This window comes from Clarias gariepinus, chromosome 2 (genome assembly GCF_024256425.1).
Source record: "Clarias gariepinus isolate MV-2021 ecotype Netherlands chromosome 2, CGAR_prim_01v2, whole genome shotgun sequence".
Classification (NCBI taxonomy): domain Eukaryota; kingdom Metazoa; phylum Chordata; class Actinopteri; order Siluriformes; family Clariidae; genus Clarias; species Clarias gariepinus.
The window spans coordinates 38,192,530-38,210,087 of record NC_071101.1 but is presented as its reverse complement, the minus strand read 5'-3'; the positions used below and the strand labels follow the sequence as shown (position 1 = coordinate 38,210,087).

Genomic DNA, 17,558 nt, shown 5'->3' with positions numbered 1-17,558 from the left:
TTAATCACGGGAAGAAAATTTAAATGGAAAACACCTTTTATATCATATGGGGAAAAATCACTACTTCATCTCAAAATTCAACAGATGCCGCTGTACATTTTTTTACGTGCTTATGAGTGTGCAATTACATTCGTCTCAGATGAAGTCACAGGCACAGCTAGGGTATAATAACTGACATAATAAATGCTTGTATATGAAATACTGTATGTGCTGTGTTCTAAAATCTATATTGTTATCATTTAAGTCACAAACGTTTCTAATATCTTTTTAAATGTATATATGAGAGGCACAAACCGGGCTGAAATTTTTGGGAAAAGAAGGTGTGCTTTAAGCTCAGTATGATGATGAGTCGCATTAAAACATTTGAATGGTGCAAACATTTTAAAAGAAGGCTGTACACACGTGAATGATGATCCTGGTCGAGATGGCTCAGAGCCCACTGCAGTCGTTCCTTTGAACATTATGCAAGTGAATCGCCTCATCCTTGAAAATTGATGGATGAGTGGTCACCCACTTGTTGAAAGACACAAATCTGTCTGTGTGAACTGTACACACAATCATTCACCAACATCACTTGCACATTACAGGATCTCGGTTGGGAGTTATTAAAGCAGTTCCTGGGAGGCCAGTGTTTCAGAATCAGACAGATCATGGCTCCAGCGTACCGATGAAGTGCTGAGATAAGTGCATTAGTGTAGCAGGGGATTTAATACAGAAATAAAGGGAGTTTTTACCCTCATAACTGTCTTCTGTGCAATACAAAGTCCTGGTTTGACTTGAACACCCCTTTTTTCCTTTTGTAGACATTACATAAGACATCTTATAAAAGACAAATATTCTTTATATGTGCAAACCAACAATGTGCCATGCATCATAGAAATGTGTTCCAGAATCCTGACTGTAATGATGTACAGTATTATGTTTTTTTAAATGATCTGTACTGTCTTGGCTTAAGCATTTTTTTTTAAGGTTGTAAGAGTCAAGTGGAGTGACCGAATGACTGATGAAGACAGAAGCAGGTAATTTCCCATGGTATAGTGCTCTTTTACAAATCATCTCTCACCCCTTGTGTTTTATTATTTTTTGTAAGCCGTCACAAATGGCCTCTTACAGTGAAGAGCTGATGACAGCCAACTCCAAAAGAAGTCTCATGACACTTGAGGAGGAGTGAATGTCACTGGATGAGGTGTAGAGGTATGCTGAGCAACAGTCAGACAAACATTCCAGTACTTCATGATAAGGAATATTTATTTCCTTCTTTTTAAATCTCAGAGCAAAGCCACACTCCTTGATTTTTTTAATCAACTTATTATTATTAATATAAGGCTCCTCATTGATCTCCCCTTGAGTAAATCATCTAGAACTTTGTGTGCACAAAAAACACATGTTAAAAAAAAAAAATAATCCACTTTCAAATGGTTTGCACGCGTCTACTTTATTGATCTTAATATTTAACCTAACTTGTCTAGCAACAACAAATGCATTTTATGACTTGCTGTGAAAGTAAATTAATAATATTAATAATCATAATAAATCATAATTAACTGAATCCAATATTAAATTTTGCTCATGTTGATTTAAATACACTGTTAGTTTAGTGTTTTTGGCATCTAACACACACTGTAATGAAGATAGAGCGATGCTCAGAAAGCTTTAAAGAGCTGATTTGGGAGATAGCCGAGCTGCAGGAAGGAAGTCTGTGCCTCACGCTCGAGGTTAGCGAGCTCCTGAACTGTGGGGGCCAAAATATCCACATGGCCCTTATAGAGACCACCTGAGAGAGAGAGCACATGGGCACGGTCAAAATTCACCTTAAAGTCTGCATAGTTCAATCAGATGTAAAGTGACACTTTTTTTATCATCAGGAAAAATAAGGTATTTCTATTAAACTATTCACTTTACAGTGGCATATTTTTAAGGAACACCTAACATCGACCTATGATGTAATCCTTCATGACATCATCAGTACTGCTGTACAGTAGGTAATAACATTTTCTCCTCTTTTTACATCTAACTGATTGAGATTTATTTTAGAACTCCTTGACAAACCCAACAATCGTTTAATAGTTAGCAATGCAATAATAACCGTCAGTAATAATTAATTATTGTTAGTATGTGCACGCGCGCACATATACACACACCTCCAGTAGCACGGCGCTGTCCGTAAGTAACCTTGCCATCAAACTCGTCTAAGGGCACCTTGATATCCGGCTCGCACTGAGTGATGGTGCACTTCAGGTGGTCCTCGATTTCTCCCAGCAGCTAAACACAGAAAACACACCACTTCACTGTGACATCACTGCTGTTCGTATAGGTGTGTACTAGCATGAAGTGCGTCTCTTCATCCGTGATCATCTTCCGCTTTTCTCACCTCTTTCTCGTTGTACCATATAGTGCAGCCTCCCTCCTCCTTTAACCTGGTGTTGTAGCAGCCCCGGCCTCGGCTAGCACAAACATGATACCATACCTGCGCGCGCACACACACACAATTAAAAACTTTATAAATATATAAACATACATGTCCAAAACATGCCACACCTATATGGTTATTATCATGAGGAAATGAACACACAATGCTGGGATCAACATATCCGCCCCCCCATACATACACATAGATCCATTATGTCACTATTTGATTTGGTGCTTTTATTTATTCATTGATTTATTATTATTATTTTTTTTTTTTACCTTCTCCTTCTCCATGGCGACCAAAGAAATGGCCAGGCCCATCCTTCAGAAAAATAAAAGAAATAATGACGGTGTAAAAACAGAAATATAAGAAGGTATAAACACATAAATATACAAATACATGAGAAGGTTTACCTCTCCGCTCTGCCCACTCTGCCGATACGATGCACATAATTCTGTTTCTCATCCGGCAAGGTCACGTTAATGACTGAGATTAAAGAAAAGTCAATAAGTGAATAGCTGTCCTTAACAATGCAAACCAGAAGTCAAAGTGGATTCGTTTTCTATAGCTGCATGCCCCAGTTGTTTTTATTTCCTTTTTTGTAACAACTGATACTTTTGTATCTTTAATGCAACTTATAAAGTAATCGCAAGAGCCAAAAAGTATAATTTACCACTTTACGAGTCCATTATTATACTATATTTATTGTTAGCAATCATTTTAGTTTTCTTTTAAAAGGTTTAGCAATGACCTACAGAAGTGATATGATCCGTTTCTTCTGCTGCTTAGATGTTAGAAAATCTCACTCAGTGTATAAATAGACAGCAGGGTCATGTTTCTTTACACAATCTTATACAAATATATAACAGTTTCAGGTTCTTTCTCACCGAGTTCCTGTAAATGCTTATTATTACCTACCGTATGGCACGCCGTGCACGTCGATTCCTCTGGCTGCTACGTCTGTACAAATCAAAAACCTCACTTCCTTTTTCTACAGCGCGGTATAAAGAACAACACAGTCAGATACGCAGCATGTTGCATAAGAAAACAAACAAACAAAAACAACACGACTACCGCTATTACTACTACTAGTAGTGGTAATAATAATAATAATAATAGTGTTATGACCTTGAAGCGCTCCAGGTTGTATTTGCGCTCATTGGGCTTCCTGTCCCCGTGAAGACAGACACACGAGAACTGATGTCCCTTCTTTTCTGGACCTGACATAATGAGAAACAACGAATGAGCTTAAGGTTTGTGGGTTGTTCCTAATAAACTGTATAAGTATTTGCTGATCGGATTTGCAGTGCATTCGGGAACATCGTCTGTCCCGCACCATCTTAACTCAAACCCTCAGTGAGTTGCTGAGGATTAAACGAGGACACGCATCGAGCCTCGGGTATTGTCAGCTCACCCCCGCCTTGCGCGATCAGGTGTTGCTCCATGTTGTCGCAGTCGATCTTCGTCCTGCAGAAGATGATGGCTTGGTCCATCTTGTGCTCCTTGATTGCCCGGACCGTGTACTCGCCCTTTAGGATTTTGATCGCCTCAGACCACATCTCTAATCAAAGCGGTGCAAGGAGACTCGAGTAAGACTTAACAGCTTAAGGACTAACGGCTAGGCTCGGAAAGCCTGAGAACTGTTTATAAATAGTACAAACATGCATGTTTTCTTTTTTTTTTATTATATATTAATATAATGATGGATACTTTACTTAAATACCACCAGATGCATAATGTAGTTAAACAGAGGTGTAAAAATAACCTGTTACAATTTGCCTTGATTTAAAATATTAGTTTCTCCAGTTTCACAGAATATTTTAAAGAAAACTTAACACTGAAAAAAAATTCTGTATAATAAACAATAACAATATTAACAATAGAACTGTGAAAAAAAGTTTCTAGAAAATGATGGAATAAACCAAGCATCAGATGTACGGTATAAAAAAATTATTGACTGAAACAATCGGCTAAAGAGCAGAAATAAAGCTCCAAAGTCGGCTAAAGTGCCCGTATCCCGTGCCCTCTGGTGGGGGTTTAAAAGCCGCTGAAGAGCTCTTTTTAGTAAATAATCATGGTTGTACAGTCGACCAGCGTGAAGTCGTAGTTCAGACATAGCATCCTCAGTAGTTTGCAATTTTTCCTTAGAACCAAACTAATAATAGTTCACGGAAACCCCCTGACAATTTAGCGGAAACCACAAATATCCTCCACAATTTTTATAATGCCTTAACAATATATAAATATTTTATGCTTTTTAACGCCAAACTATTAAGAACAATATAATTTACTACTTTCGTAACATACTGTATATAAAAACTGAAATTCGGCTAAGTTCCATATAAAATATATTACTGTATACATTTTTTAGTACTGTAGAGAGAACACAATGCGGCTTATGATGATGAATTATTACTGTATTTACCCGACTTATACCAAAGAAAACGACAGCGCAGACCAAAGAAAACATGCTCAAATTAATTACTGGACATACTGTATTTGAGTAACATTCTAACACTGCGGAAAGTACAGTAGTGTACAGTATATTGGTTTACCTTTACATTCCTTTCTTCCCCTCCTTTTTTAAAATATATTAAATTGAGTTTGAAATGGAATTAAAGTGTTTTGGGGTACATGTGGGGTCATACTGTATTTAGGTTTAAACTATAAAAATAGGCATTTTTTGACCATATGCTAAATTCGCAGGTGCTCTGGGAACGTAACCCTCGCGAAGGAATCAACTGTATTGGAGCTATTGAGCTGTACGACTTCACAGATACAGATCTTGAGGTCTCTCTAGAATAGACCATGATCATGTGACCTCTGTATGATTAAACTCTATGGGATGTTTAGGGAGGGACTGTAAACAGTGTCACTGCATCACATGCATGATTAATGGAATGCTGATTCCTGTCGATGTGGAGAGATCATCTGTGAGGAGATCATTTACTGAACCTAAGTCTCTTGACTACTTTTAAAGAGCGTGAGAGAAAAACGGAAGGCTGGTGAGGGACGGTTTATAATTTCTATAATGTAGCCCAAGGCTGTAATGCTGGGGAGCAACTGGGATCGCAGATGTTCCACAATAACGGATGAATCAATTCTAAAATGTACAGTAAAAGGTTTGTTCTTCACCTGGAGTGTTGGCTCCGGACCTCGTGTTGTCTTTCGCATGCACTTCATCAGTCTGAAACAAAATATTGCAAAAAAAGTCATGAGATAAAGATGTTTTTCTTTTTGTCTGAGGGTTTTCTTTTTTTTTTTTTTTTTTATAAAACTTTGATGTGTACCCGGATATGGTTTTTGCCCAGCCTTTCCCAGAGCCTGTCGTTTTTAGGGTTGACGGGGACCACCACATGATGGACCGTCTCAGGCACGGAGTCTTCACCTTTCAGGTCCACCCACGTGGGAAAGTGCATGATCTTCTCCGAGAGCTTTTTCACGTCGAACGAGTGCAGGGTTGCCGAGCACACGATCACCTACAGCAAACGCAAAGATGTTCACATTCTGTCTGGAATAAACAGTTTTCTTATTGAGCATATACACAACAGCACGGAGAGGCACCTGCAGTCTCTTTCCATCAGAGGTGACCTGGGGGATTTTGTTGTAGATCCTCATGATGAAGTCGGTGTAGCCGGCTGACAGCAGTCCATCCTGGAAACAGATATGTGAGGACAATATGTGAGGGAGGGAATGAACGCTAGAGGTGAATTAGATACAGGATTTATCTGTAGACCTACGTACACATTCATCCAGAACCAGGAAGCGGACTTGGGACAGGTCGAGTTTTCCAGTGGATATGAGATCATCGAGCCGGCCGGGTGTGCCTACCACTATATCAACCTGAGAGACGGAGCGAGGACAAGTGCTTACTTGTTCATAAAACATGCTAAAATTTTTAACTAATGGTGCAAACATTGATTTTTGTGACATCCACATCGGGACAAAATTTCAGATATCATTCATACTAGTGTAGTTCCATAATCCAAAATACCATCCCAACAAAATAAAACAAATACAACATTGACTGCGCACTTACTCCGCTTTCCAAAATGGACAGCTGTTCTTTGGCTGCCACTCCGCCGATGATTAGCAAATCTCTGCAAAAATACAAACACTATCAGTTTCAGACAACATAAAGCTCCCAGGCCTATAGTAATGCGCCTCTTGTGCTCACCGTAGTTTGGGATTTTCTACGTATTTCTTAAACTGGTTGACGTTGCTGAGGGTCTGCTCAGCCAACTCTTTTGACGGCTCCACGATCAGAGCTTTGGGGGCATTGGAGGTTGTTTTCACTTGACTCACTGTGGCACTGCCTACAAACAGGTACACACACACACACACACACACACTGAGACCACTCCCCTAAACAGTTTTTTTTCTATAATTCACATAAACAAATGTATTTTACTAACATGAATTTACAACTTACAATATTATTACAAGATATTGGTAAACATGAAAGAAATCAAATTAAACTGCGTTTTGAAATCAACCCAACCATGCAACAACCCACCCACTTAACCCCCAACCCAAAAACTCAACTTATCAAGGCAGCCCAACCCAAAACAACTCAAAACCTCAACCCAACAAATCAACAATCCAACCCCAAAAAACCCAACAACTCAACAACCCAAAAACTTAACCCAACCCAGCTTAATCAACACCCAACCACCTAATCAAACCCCTCAACAACCCAACAAATCCCCCCACCCAAAATTCAACCCAACAATCTAACCAAACCCAACAATTCAAGAACAAACTAACCAAACATCCCAACCCCATAACAACCTAATCAAACCTGCTAACTACCCAACCTAACCCGCCAATCCACCTGATAACCCAACCCCCAACAAAGCCAACCTTGCCGACACACATGTCTGTGGATAACTACTGATCACCTCACCAGTCTGAGTAGTTTTGACCACGTGACCTTCGGGTGCTTGATCCAGAGCAATGAATCCTTCTTTGGGGGCATTTTTGAAAGGCTCTCCCCCAAAATTGAACTTCAGCTCACCATTCTACACATAATAAATGACAATGTACTGTTGATCAATACACAGTATAAACAAAATATAATTGAACATCTAAAATAGTAAAAAAAAAAATACCACATAATTATGAAATACATTATATTCAGTTTACCTTGAGAACACAGGCAGCGAAGAAGGGTTGATTTCTCAAGTTCTGAGGAATCTCAAACGCCAAGCCCAGATCATTTCCTGATTTAGAGAATTTTAACCATGCATGTCATGTTTCATGATGGAATTTTTTTTGTGTGCCATAAAGTTGTTTAATAATGCTGTGTTATGGGAGACAAACCATTTTTGGAGAAGGACACATGGCCACTCTCCAGGTTGATGTAGCAGCCGATGGTGTCATGCATAGTAAACTCCTGTTTAAAAAAAATAAAATAAAAAAACAAAAAACACCAACCATGATTGCATGAGAGAGGTCACCTAAACTAGAACGAACGTGTGTGAGAATGTGTGTGTGATAGCTTACCTCTCCATAACTATCAAACTGTTTATTGTGGGATTTCTTCCCCGTCCCTCCGAAGCCATAGCCATACTTGTCTGTACCTGTGTGTATAAACGCAGCTTTTTAGTAATTGTGTTAATTCTGAATTACATTAATAATTAAATATTTTAACCATTATTTAAATGATTAATTATTTTCATTGGCGCTACAGCAGAACCAACAGTCCTAGTGGCTAAAATTTGAGGATGTTGTATGGTATAGTCTACCATCTCAGTTGTGCGTTAAATGCTTGCAATAATATTACAGCTGGTTGAGGTGTCCAAGTTGCTGCTAGGATGTCACAATGATGTTCCTGGTGGTTGCTAGGGTGTTACTTGGTTCTCACTTGGCTTTTGGGATGCTGATATGTGGTTGTTATGGAATTCCTGGCTGTTGCTAAGTGGTTGTTAAGGTATTCCTGTTGGTGGCTAGATGTTGCTAAAGTATTCCTGTTGGTGGCTAGATGTTGCTAAGAGGTTGCTATGCTATCCCAGGGGGTTGCCAGAAGTTGCTGGGTGATTTCTTGGCTTTTAGGATGCTAAAATGCGGTTGTTATGGAATTCCTGGCTGTTGCTTGGTGGATGCTATGGTATTCCAGTTGGTGGCTAGATATCGTCAAGATGTTGCTTCTGTATTCCTGTTGGCTGCTCAATGTTGCTAAGTGGTTGCTATGGTATTTTAGTGGTTTGCTAGATGTTGCTAAGGTATTCCTGTTGGTGGCTAGATGTTGCCAAGTGATTGCTACAGTATTCCATTTGGTGGCTAAATATTGCTAAGAGGTTGCTATGCTATTCTAGTTGTTTGCTAGATGGCTAAGATATTCCTTTTGGTGGCTAGGTGTTGCTAAGTGGTTGCTACAGTATTCCAGTTGTTTGCTAGATGTTGTTTAGTGGTTGCTATGGTATACCTGTTGGTGGCTAGATGTTGCTAAGAGGTTGCTATGGTATACCTGTTGGTGGCTAGATGTTGCTAAGGTATTTCTGTTAATGCCTAAATGTTGCTAAGTGGTTGCTATGGTATTTCTGTTAGTGGCTCGATGTTGCTAAGTGGTTGCTATGCTATCCTAGGGGGTTGCCAAAGGTTGCAGGTCTGTTGCTCGGCTTTTAGGATGCTAATATGTGGTTGTTATGGAATTCCTCGCTGTTACTGGGTGGATGCTATGGTATTCTATGCTAGATGTTGACATGTGGTTGCCACAGTATTCCAGTTGGTAGCTAAATATTGCTAAAAGGTTGCTATGGTATTCCAGTTGTTTGCTAGATGTTGCTAAGGTATTCCTTTTAGTGGCTAGATGTTGCTAAGTGGTTGCTACAGTATACCAGTTGGTTGCTAAATATTGCTAAGAGGTTGCTATGCTATTCTAGTTGTTTGCTAGATGGCTGAGGTATTCCTTTTGGTGGCTAGGTGTTGCTTAGTGGTTGCTACAGTATTCCAGTTGTTTGCTAGATGTTGCTTAGTGGTTGCTATGGTATACCTGTTGGTGGCTAGATGTTGCTAAGAGGTTGCTATGGTATACCTGTTGGCGGCTAGATGTTGCTATGGTATACCTGTTGGTGGCTAGATGTTGCTAAGGTATTTCTGTTAGTGCCTACATGTTGCTAAGTGGTTGCTATGGTATTTCTGTTAGTGGCTCGATGTTGCTAAGTGGTTGCTATGCTATCCCAGGGGGTTGCCAAAGGTTGCAGGTCTGTTGCTCGGCTTTTAGGATGCTAATATGGCTAGATGTTGCTAAGTGGTTGCTACAGTATTCCAGTTGGTTGCTAAATATTGCTAAGAGGTTGCTATGCTATTCCAGTTGTTTGCCTAATGGCTAGGGTATTCCTTTTGGTGGCTAGATGTTGCTAAGCAGTTGCTACAGTATTCCAGTTGTTTGCTAGATGTTGCTAAGTGGTTGCTATGGTATACCTGTTGGTGGCTAGATGTTGCTAGGTGGTTGCTATGGTATTTCTGTTAGTGGATAAATGTTGCTAAGTGGTTGCTATCCTATCCCAGTTGGCTAGATGTTGCAGGCTTTTATTGTAATTTTCATGCTGCTAAGTATGTGCTATGGTATTATGTAAAATGTCAACATAAGAGATAACATAGTGACATAGGCTTCTAACCAATGTGTGTGTGTGTGTGTGTGCCCTGCTGTAGAGAGAGAGAGAGAGAGAGAGAGAGAGACAGAGAGAGAGAGACATGGCTGTGTTCTTACCCAGGTCCAGAGCTGCCTGGCTAGTGGACCAACCGATCCTGCACAAGCCCTGGTCATGGCAGGTGACTTCATAGTAATACTTTCCTAAAAAAGGAACATTGTTGTTTTTCCATCAACACACTAATGTACATTAATTCCTAAAAGGACATGGTGTTAGACTCAAGCTCACGTCACCACTGTTACACCTTACAGGGCTCTATAGAGTGGACTCTGACCTTTAGTCACGGCCCGGGTGGAACGACAGCCGTGCCACTCCTTAAACTCTCTGCTCTGGCAGCAAACCCCGTCAGGACCGATAGCTGAGAAACAACAGATCAGATCAGCTTTTGTCTTTCAAGTCATTTTGTTATATTTAGTAAGCAGAGGCAAAAAACAACAACAAAAAAAAAAAAAACACACAGTACTCATTATGAGGAATATGGTGTACTTTTAACAAGCTTGTACTGTACTGTAATGTCAAAACGCAGCAGGTGGCGATATCAAAGATTGAAACGTAAACAGCTTGTAAAGCTTATTTTTATGCATACTTTTACTTTTACTCACTCACATAATTTAAAAGCTCTGTAATTCTTTTAGCAATATCACATGATACCTGTGTGTCATTTGTTTAATTAATGGAATTAACACAGCTGATCAGTGGGATCTTTACGGTTTAATTAATGACTCACCAAATGCTGGGCTCCGGTCGTAGGGGTTCATCTGCCATTTATTAAACACTGGAATGTAAAGAGGAGCAGACAGAGAAGAAATTTTTACTCCAACATCAAAAAACATGCAGCAGAAAAAAAAAAAAAAAACAACAACAACAAAAAACAGCATCTGCTCTGTAAAGGCAAAATGAGGAGTGAAAGAAAAGGAGGAAAAGAAACGTAAAAACAGTTGAGCACATACATAAAATAAAATCAGCTGTTCGGCTGCAATGTTTTTATGTTCTTCATTTATGAATGGTTGCTATATTTATGTTTTTCTTTTGGTCTACTGTATATTTATGTAAAGCCATACAGACAATCAGAATCTTCTAGACAAACATTAAACATAACACTGACCGTGACTGACTTGAATGATTCCACAACCGATCATATATTTTCCTCAGATATCTTCACTTCGTACATATAATTAGATTATAAATATAGAAATGACATAGCAGATTTCGCTCAAGAGTGGCACATGACGTAAATACAAAGCAAGTCAAAAATTTCTATAAAAATTACATTAAAACTTCTGTTGTCTTATCAGTTCCAGTTTTCTGTCTCTCCAGTCACTGCGGTGCAGATGTGAAAGTGTTACATCAGTTTATTTGTAACTGCAGTGCGAGCAAAAATGTGCAGTGATTTAACGAATTAACAGCAGAGTATGGAACGAAAACATCCTCAATCACCGACTGAGAAAAAAAATTCTAAAAGTCAACCAATGGATGTTTACAGTTTCCTGGGATTCTCAAGGGCCAGTATTGGAACATTATTATGTGTATTAAAAAGCAAAGAGATTATGTTGTAAAATTATGTGTTTGTTTTTTCTAAAATTTTATTTTAATTAGTTCTTCATCCTGAGTGCGGATATTTTTTGACTTACCCTCATATATAGATATTTAGGTAATGTTGCAGTTGATGAGCGTATGAGGCTAAAACAGTTAGCTTGTGCTTGAACTTTGTTAAGAAAAACAAATACGCGGCTTAGGTTATCAAACAGGACTAAAGACGTGTTCGGACCTGCTCCTCCAGTCTTTACGGCGGCACGGCCTTTCTTCCCCTCCTGATGATCTTTCAGAGTCTCGTACACAATCTGGATCACAGGGATGCTGAAAGCCTACAAAGGAAAAGAAAATGATTTATTTGCACCTGTGAGATGAATCCAGTGAGTAACTTGATCTGAACTGGATGTTAAAATAAAGACAACACAGATTAAGAGTGCAGTGTAGCTACACAATGCTTTAGTGTGTGTATGTGTTTAAACCCACCCCAGTTTTGCCACTTCCTGTCTCAGCAGCCTGTGGGAAAACAATCAAAACATGTTAAGGTGAAAAAAAAATAAGTGATATTAACATAACAGAGCATCAGGAGGTCAGAGGACTCACCATGAGAACGTCTCCTCCGCCGAGGATCAGGGGAATGGACTCGGCTTGGATGTCAGTAGGAAGCCTGAGAAAAAAAAAAAGTCAGTATATTAGCACTGATTTGTTTCTTACTTAAAATCCGTAATACAATTTTCTTCCACCAGCTTGTACTGTATGTGTTTGAACTGGTTGGGATTAATACTGATAAATATCGATAAAAAAAGGATAAATAATATGAGAGAAAAAAAATGATTCTGTGATGTATAGTGATTATTTTTGTGTGGCAATTCATGTATCGCAACAATACTGAGCCCCTAAAGGGACATGGGTGGAAAAAAATAAACGTTGGAGGTTGGTGAGCGTCAGCTCACCAGTTTTTTTTGGTTTCTTTTCTTCTGATCAACACCAGAACAATGGGACAAAAAAAAAAACATCCCGGAAAGTATGGAAACACAAGCAACGATGTGCGATGGAAAAGAATCGGCAAGAATGTCTTATAAATATATTTACATAAGACTTATGATATAACCCACGCAATCCTGTACTAGATACCCAAAGAAATACTAAAACTTAGTATTTTGTAAAGACTAAAATCCCAGCACTTTATTGGGAGTGTAGGAAAGCAGTGGAGAGCGAGAGGTCGTCTGGACAAGCGGCACGTGTGACCCATACATCAGCTTAAGTGTACATTTCAATGACAACTGAAATTTAAAGAGTAAATGATTGAAAAACCTAGCTGATGCGCTGCTCTCATGGGGTCTGAATAAAAGCAACCAAGTATGCATCACACCGAGTGTAAGCGGGGTGAATTTGGTGAGCTGCTTCTCTCAACAACTGGACTCGGTCACAGTGTTTTGGCCACCGCTTGCACTCAGCTATCTGTGAGTAAAGTTAATTTGTAGTTGCATAATCAGTCACATATATGTTGGACTTCCTTTATAATCCAAGAGGTGGCACACTCTAAACCAGGGCTACTGAATCAAAATTGAACAGGGTCCGGTCAATACAACTTTCTTCCAGCATTTCAATAATACTTCTTGTCGGATTTCAGTAACTACGCTAAACATGTGGACAGTTTGAGGGTTTTGTATATTTCCCTGTATCCTCACATAGGACTGCTGTGGATATGTTCGCTCAAACGACTTCACATCTCTGCTTTTTTATAGCCCCAGACTGGGGAAAATATGAGACAAACTGGTTTTAAACTTGTCGCAGAAAGAATAAACATTCATTAATCTGTACATTCATCAATCTGTACAGTACATTCATCTTGGAAGGTTTCAGTCTACTTTCCTGAGCTTGGAATAAGCCATGCTGTGGCAGGTTTTCGTTTGTGTTTCTTCCGCACACACTGTCTATACACAGTAAATTATCCTGTTAATTGGCTTTGTTGAGTGATGCGTATATATGTGCTGGCTTGTTTTTTTTTTTTAATGCTGACCTGGTCCACCGGGTACCAAGTATATATCACACCTGTGGGAAACACTGATATTACAAATCAAATCAACACCTAGGTATCGTGATAATATCGTACCGGTTCATCCCTTCACACTAGATCTTCATCATCATCATCATCATCATCATAATAATAATAATAATAATAATAATAATAATAATATCACAGAGCAACAGCCCTAATGTAAGCTGATCACCACTGAGGCCCAGATACACATGTGTTGCACTACATTACTGCATCCTCCACGTGATCAGTATTCACTACATGTAGTGCAGTTACAGTTACACAGGCAGACATTTGAGACACAGTAGCAGGTTAAGTGATGTCAGTCTGGTGTAACTCACAGCCAGTCCATCTCTTCAACAGCCTGGGCGATTTCGGGCATCACGCCCATTTCTGTAGGAATAAGTAAAGAGAGCAATAAATGACGCTCAAATGCACAATGAAAACAATGACACATTAACTCTAATAATAGTAATAATAACAATGATAAAGCATTATTTTACCTCCAAACGCAGCCATGATCGCCTTCTGAAATCAACCGGAAGTGATGTGTGCCGCAACTCAAGTTTGACAGGGTGCCCGGAAATATGTGTTCGTGTTCACCGCTGAAATTTAGTTCCGAGCGTCTCTTTCACACAAACACATTCTGAAAAATTTATTATTATTATTATTATTATTATAAACTGTTTAAGTCTATTTTGCACTATAGTTTCCATTATTAATAATATATATGTTAATATACATTAGAAGTTAGGATTACGCCGGTTGTTGTTTTTTTTTCCCCAGCCTCGCGAGCCACCGTAGTTTGACGCAGGCGCGTTCCAGTACAAAGATGGCTGCTGATTCTATATTGCAAAATGAAGAAGAGAATATTTTGTATGATTTACTTATTAACGCGGAATGGCCGGCGGAGACAGACACCCAGGTCAGTACGCTTTCCTGCTCAAGCCTGTAACGGGTAATGGACTCGTCGCTGAAGTCTTTTTGACGCCAAGCTGTCAAAGCCACGTAGCTGAACTCGGAAGATCCCGTCCTAAATGCGTGCCAACTCCCTACCCGAGTGCCCTACACGGGCGTTACTGATAACCGCGTCAGCTTAGTGTCTAGTGCACTATGTTTAAAATAAACGAGTCGTTTGGGACGCGGCTCAAGTTTACGTATTAATAAAGCAATATTTGTAGCGTTTTGTTTTTAGAAAGTCGTTGTTAAAGCTTAAAATAATCTTCACTAACATGTATTTGTTTTTTGTTGCTGTTTAATCTGCAGGCCCGAGGAGCGAAAGAGCACAGTTCCTCCCTTATTGCCAAGGCAGTGACAGGTAACAACAATATGAACACCACAGTACCAGTGTTTAAAGTTCTAAAGTGGAGGAACTAATGGTTGACTGGACTGCTGGTTGACTGGACTGATGGTTGACTGGACCGCTGGTTGACTGGACTGATGGTTCACTGGACTGATAGTTGCGCTCACCTCCATACAATTCAAGAAGGGCAGAAAAGAAGCCTAATATTCTGCACAAGGTATAGGGATTGGACTGGGGTAGTCATATTTTTATTATTATTTTTTTATTATTATCTCCCTTTGTGAATGTTTGGGAAATCCGGAAAAAAGCTTGTCCGAAGAAGAAACGGTGAGCACTACCATCAGTCCTACAGTAAAACATCCTGAGACCATTCGTGTGTGGGTTTGCTTCCCAGCCAAGGAAGTTGGCTCACTCACTCAATTTTGCCTAAGAACACAACCATGCATGATGGAGCTTCTTGCCATAAGGCAGAAGTGATTACTAATTGACTTAGGGAACAGAACATCTAAATTTTAGGTCCATGGCCAGGAAAATCGCATTGCACTTGGGAGATCCAAATCCCATTGAAAACTTGTGGACAATCTTCAAGAGGTGAGTGGACAAACAAAAATCCACAAATTCTGACAAGCATTGATTTTATAAGAATTGGCTGCCGTCAGTCAGGATGTGGCTCAGAAGTTGATTGACAGCCTGCCAGGGCGAATTGCAGAGGTCTTGAAAAAGAAGGGGCAACACTGCAAATATTGACTCTTTGCATAAACTTAATGTAATTATCAATACAAGCCTTTGACATGTATAAATTGCTTTTAATTATACTATAGTATACCATATTAACATCTAAAAAACACTGAAGCAGCAGACTTTGTGAAAATGAATATTCGTGTCACTCTCAAAAGTTTTTTGCCACAGCTGTATATAAATATCAATGCTATCGTCATTACAGTTATTTCAATATGTTATTTATTTTTATTTTTTACCAGGACCGTTTCGCTTTTTCCTGCACTACCTTTGGTACAGGTAAGTTGTTAATGTAAAAACATAGCACACAGTGCCTTGCATAAGTACTGTATTTAGACATTTAACAGTATTGGAGCATTTTATTTTTGGGGAAATGTATGATTAAAACCTGATCTCCAACCTAATTTAAGTTTTTTGATTTAAATCTGTAAATGAAATTTCCCCAATCATGTAAGAAACAAACTCGTATGATTTAACTGAACCCCCAGCTGTAAAGCATTATGGTAGGAGTGCCCCTGGTCCTGTGGTCATTTCTCTGATGAATCCTTTCTTCATCAGTTCACCATGACTTAGTGGACATGATGTGTTCTGTTGTACTCTTTCACTTTTAAATTATGGATTATAGCTGGGAAGTTTAAATCGGTCTTATTTTATCCCAGGTTCTTGGAACATATTTAAACAATATCAACCCCCCCCCTCCAAAAAAAATGTTACATTTTTCCCTTACATTTGTCAGAAGCCCAGCGCTCAAAACAATCGAAATGCAAAAACAAAGATTTTAAGATAGAAATGACTTTGAAGTGAAAATAATTTGACATCTAGCTCTGTACTGACATCTGCTGGACACTAAAACCTGTCTACAGTGTCAAATAACATTTCTACACCAAATAAAATGATATTTAGTTCTAATAAATAAAGCAGAACTACTACAGTCTTATGTTAGTTTTATGGCTTGTAACCTGTTTTGTTTATAAAGTTTAAATAGTAGGAGATCATAAATAATGTCTAATGTTTCAGGTCTCAATATCGACACCATATTTATTATTTTTTTCAGCGCATTATCATGCATTTTGTCCGTAATATAGATGAAATAGAATTACTGTATATCGAAGGGTTTTTTTGACACCTCAATGAGGTAATAAAGCTTAATTTTCATTGGTGACATGACACTGTCAAGGCTCCGGAAGCTTCTCATTCCACACTGATGCACAAAAATATCAGCATCCAGATGTGCAAAGCTGATTGGGACATATACCAGGAGACTCACAGCTGTAATTCTTGGCAGTGGTGGTTATATTAAGTATCAACACATTATTGGTGGTGAATACCAATAAATGTCACAAGTTTAGGAAATGATGTGTGTTACAGCTTGAATATCTCATAAATAAATAAAACTGATTTGTCTTCCAGCCCCTCAAGTTCTTCTTTACCTCCTGGACTGGTGCGCCTGGCAGCGAAGCAGATCAACTGGCAGCTGGTGCTAGCGAGGTGATGCTAACAGCTTTGAATCAGTGTGTGAGGTCATTCCTGACAGTAACTACACTACAGAAATGGATTCATCCAAAAAAAAAAAAAAACTTGAAAATAAACTACCTAATGCTTTTCTTTAGTAAAAAGTAAAACCTTCATGGGGCTGCTCTTGCTAAGCTCCGTTTTAGTTAGCCAGGTCTTTCACAGGCTGTGAAAAAGTATATGCCCCCTTCCTGATATGCATAATTTTTATTGTTACAATTTGTTTAAACTTCATTTTTATTTACTCAGGTTATCTTTGTTTAATATTAAAATGTATTTTATGATTTGAATCAAGTGTGACAAATATGTAAAAATAAAAAAAATCAGGAAATACTTGTTCACAGCACTATATTAGTTAATCGATGCTTC

The 17,558-nt window shown here is 38.9% G+C and overlaps 2 protein-coding genes across 2 annotated transcripts in view; one reads left to right on the top strand and one right to left on the bottom strand.

Moving 5' to 3' along the window:
* Positions 1 to 1,415: 1,415 nt before the first annotated feature.
* Positions 1,416 to 14,229, bottom strand: ddx1 (DEAD (Asp-Glu-Ala-Asp) box helicase 1). The gene is made up of 26 exons (XM_053512382.1): positions 14,140 to 14,229; positions 13,978 to 14,029; positions 12,199 to 12,262; positions 12,082 to 12,111; positions 11,834 to 11,930; positions 10,793 to 10,840; positions 10,340 to 10,423; positions 10,125 to 10,208; positions 7,916 to 7,992; positions 7,733 to 7,805; positions 7,556 to 7,632; positions 7,317 to 7,431; positions 6,588 to 6,726; positions 6,450 to 6,510; positions 6,155 to 6,253; positions 5,975 to 6,064; positions 5,701 to 5,889; positions 5,546 to 5,597; positions 3,825 to 3,971; positions 3,539 to 3,630; positions 3,329 to 3,401; positions 2,824 to 2,896; positions 2,689 to 2,731; positions 2,372 to 2,467; positions 2,142 to 2,262; positions 1,416 to 1,774 (listed from the first exon to the last, which is right to left on the bottom strand). The coding sequence occupies exons 1-26, from the start codon at positions 14,153 to 14,155 to the stop codon at positions 1,644 to 1,646; spliced, it is 2,223 nt and encodes a 740-aa protein (XP_053368357.1). The 5' UTR covers positions 14,156 to 14,229; the 3' UTR covers positions 1,416 to 1,643.
* A 226-nt stretch (positions 14,230 to 14,455) lies between these two features.
* nbas (NBAS subunit of NRZ tethering complex) overlaps positions 14,456 to 17,558 on the top strand; it is a 200,577-nt gene continuing 197,474 nt past the window's right edge. The window contains exons 1-4 of the mRNA XM_053480280.1: positions 14,456 to 14,561; positions 14,903 to 14,954; positions 15,920 to 15,956; positions 17,088 to 17,165. Of these exons, the coding sequence (XP_053336255.1) occupies positions 14,469 to 14,561; positions 14,903 to 14,954; positions 15,920 to 15,956; positions 17,088 to 17,165 (260 nt within the window). The 5' untranslated portion in view covers positions 14,456 to 14,468. The remainder of the gene's footprint in view (positions 14,562 to 14,902; positions 14,955 to 15,919; positions 15,957 to 17,087; positions 17,166 to 17,558) is intronic.

Excerpts from the sequence above, each read along its gene's own strand:
- ddx1 (XM_053512382.1), bottom strand. Across the intron at positions 10,424-10,792 it reads CGACCGGAGCCCAGCATTTG|CTATCGGTCCTGACGGGGTT; the intron begins GTGAGTCATTAA and ends GTTGTTTCTCAG. Across the intron at positions 3,402-3,538 it reads ACAACCTGGAGCGCTTCAAG|AAAAAGGAAGTGAGGTTTTT; the intron begins GTCATAACACTA and ends ACCGCGCTGTAG.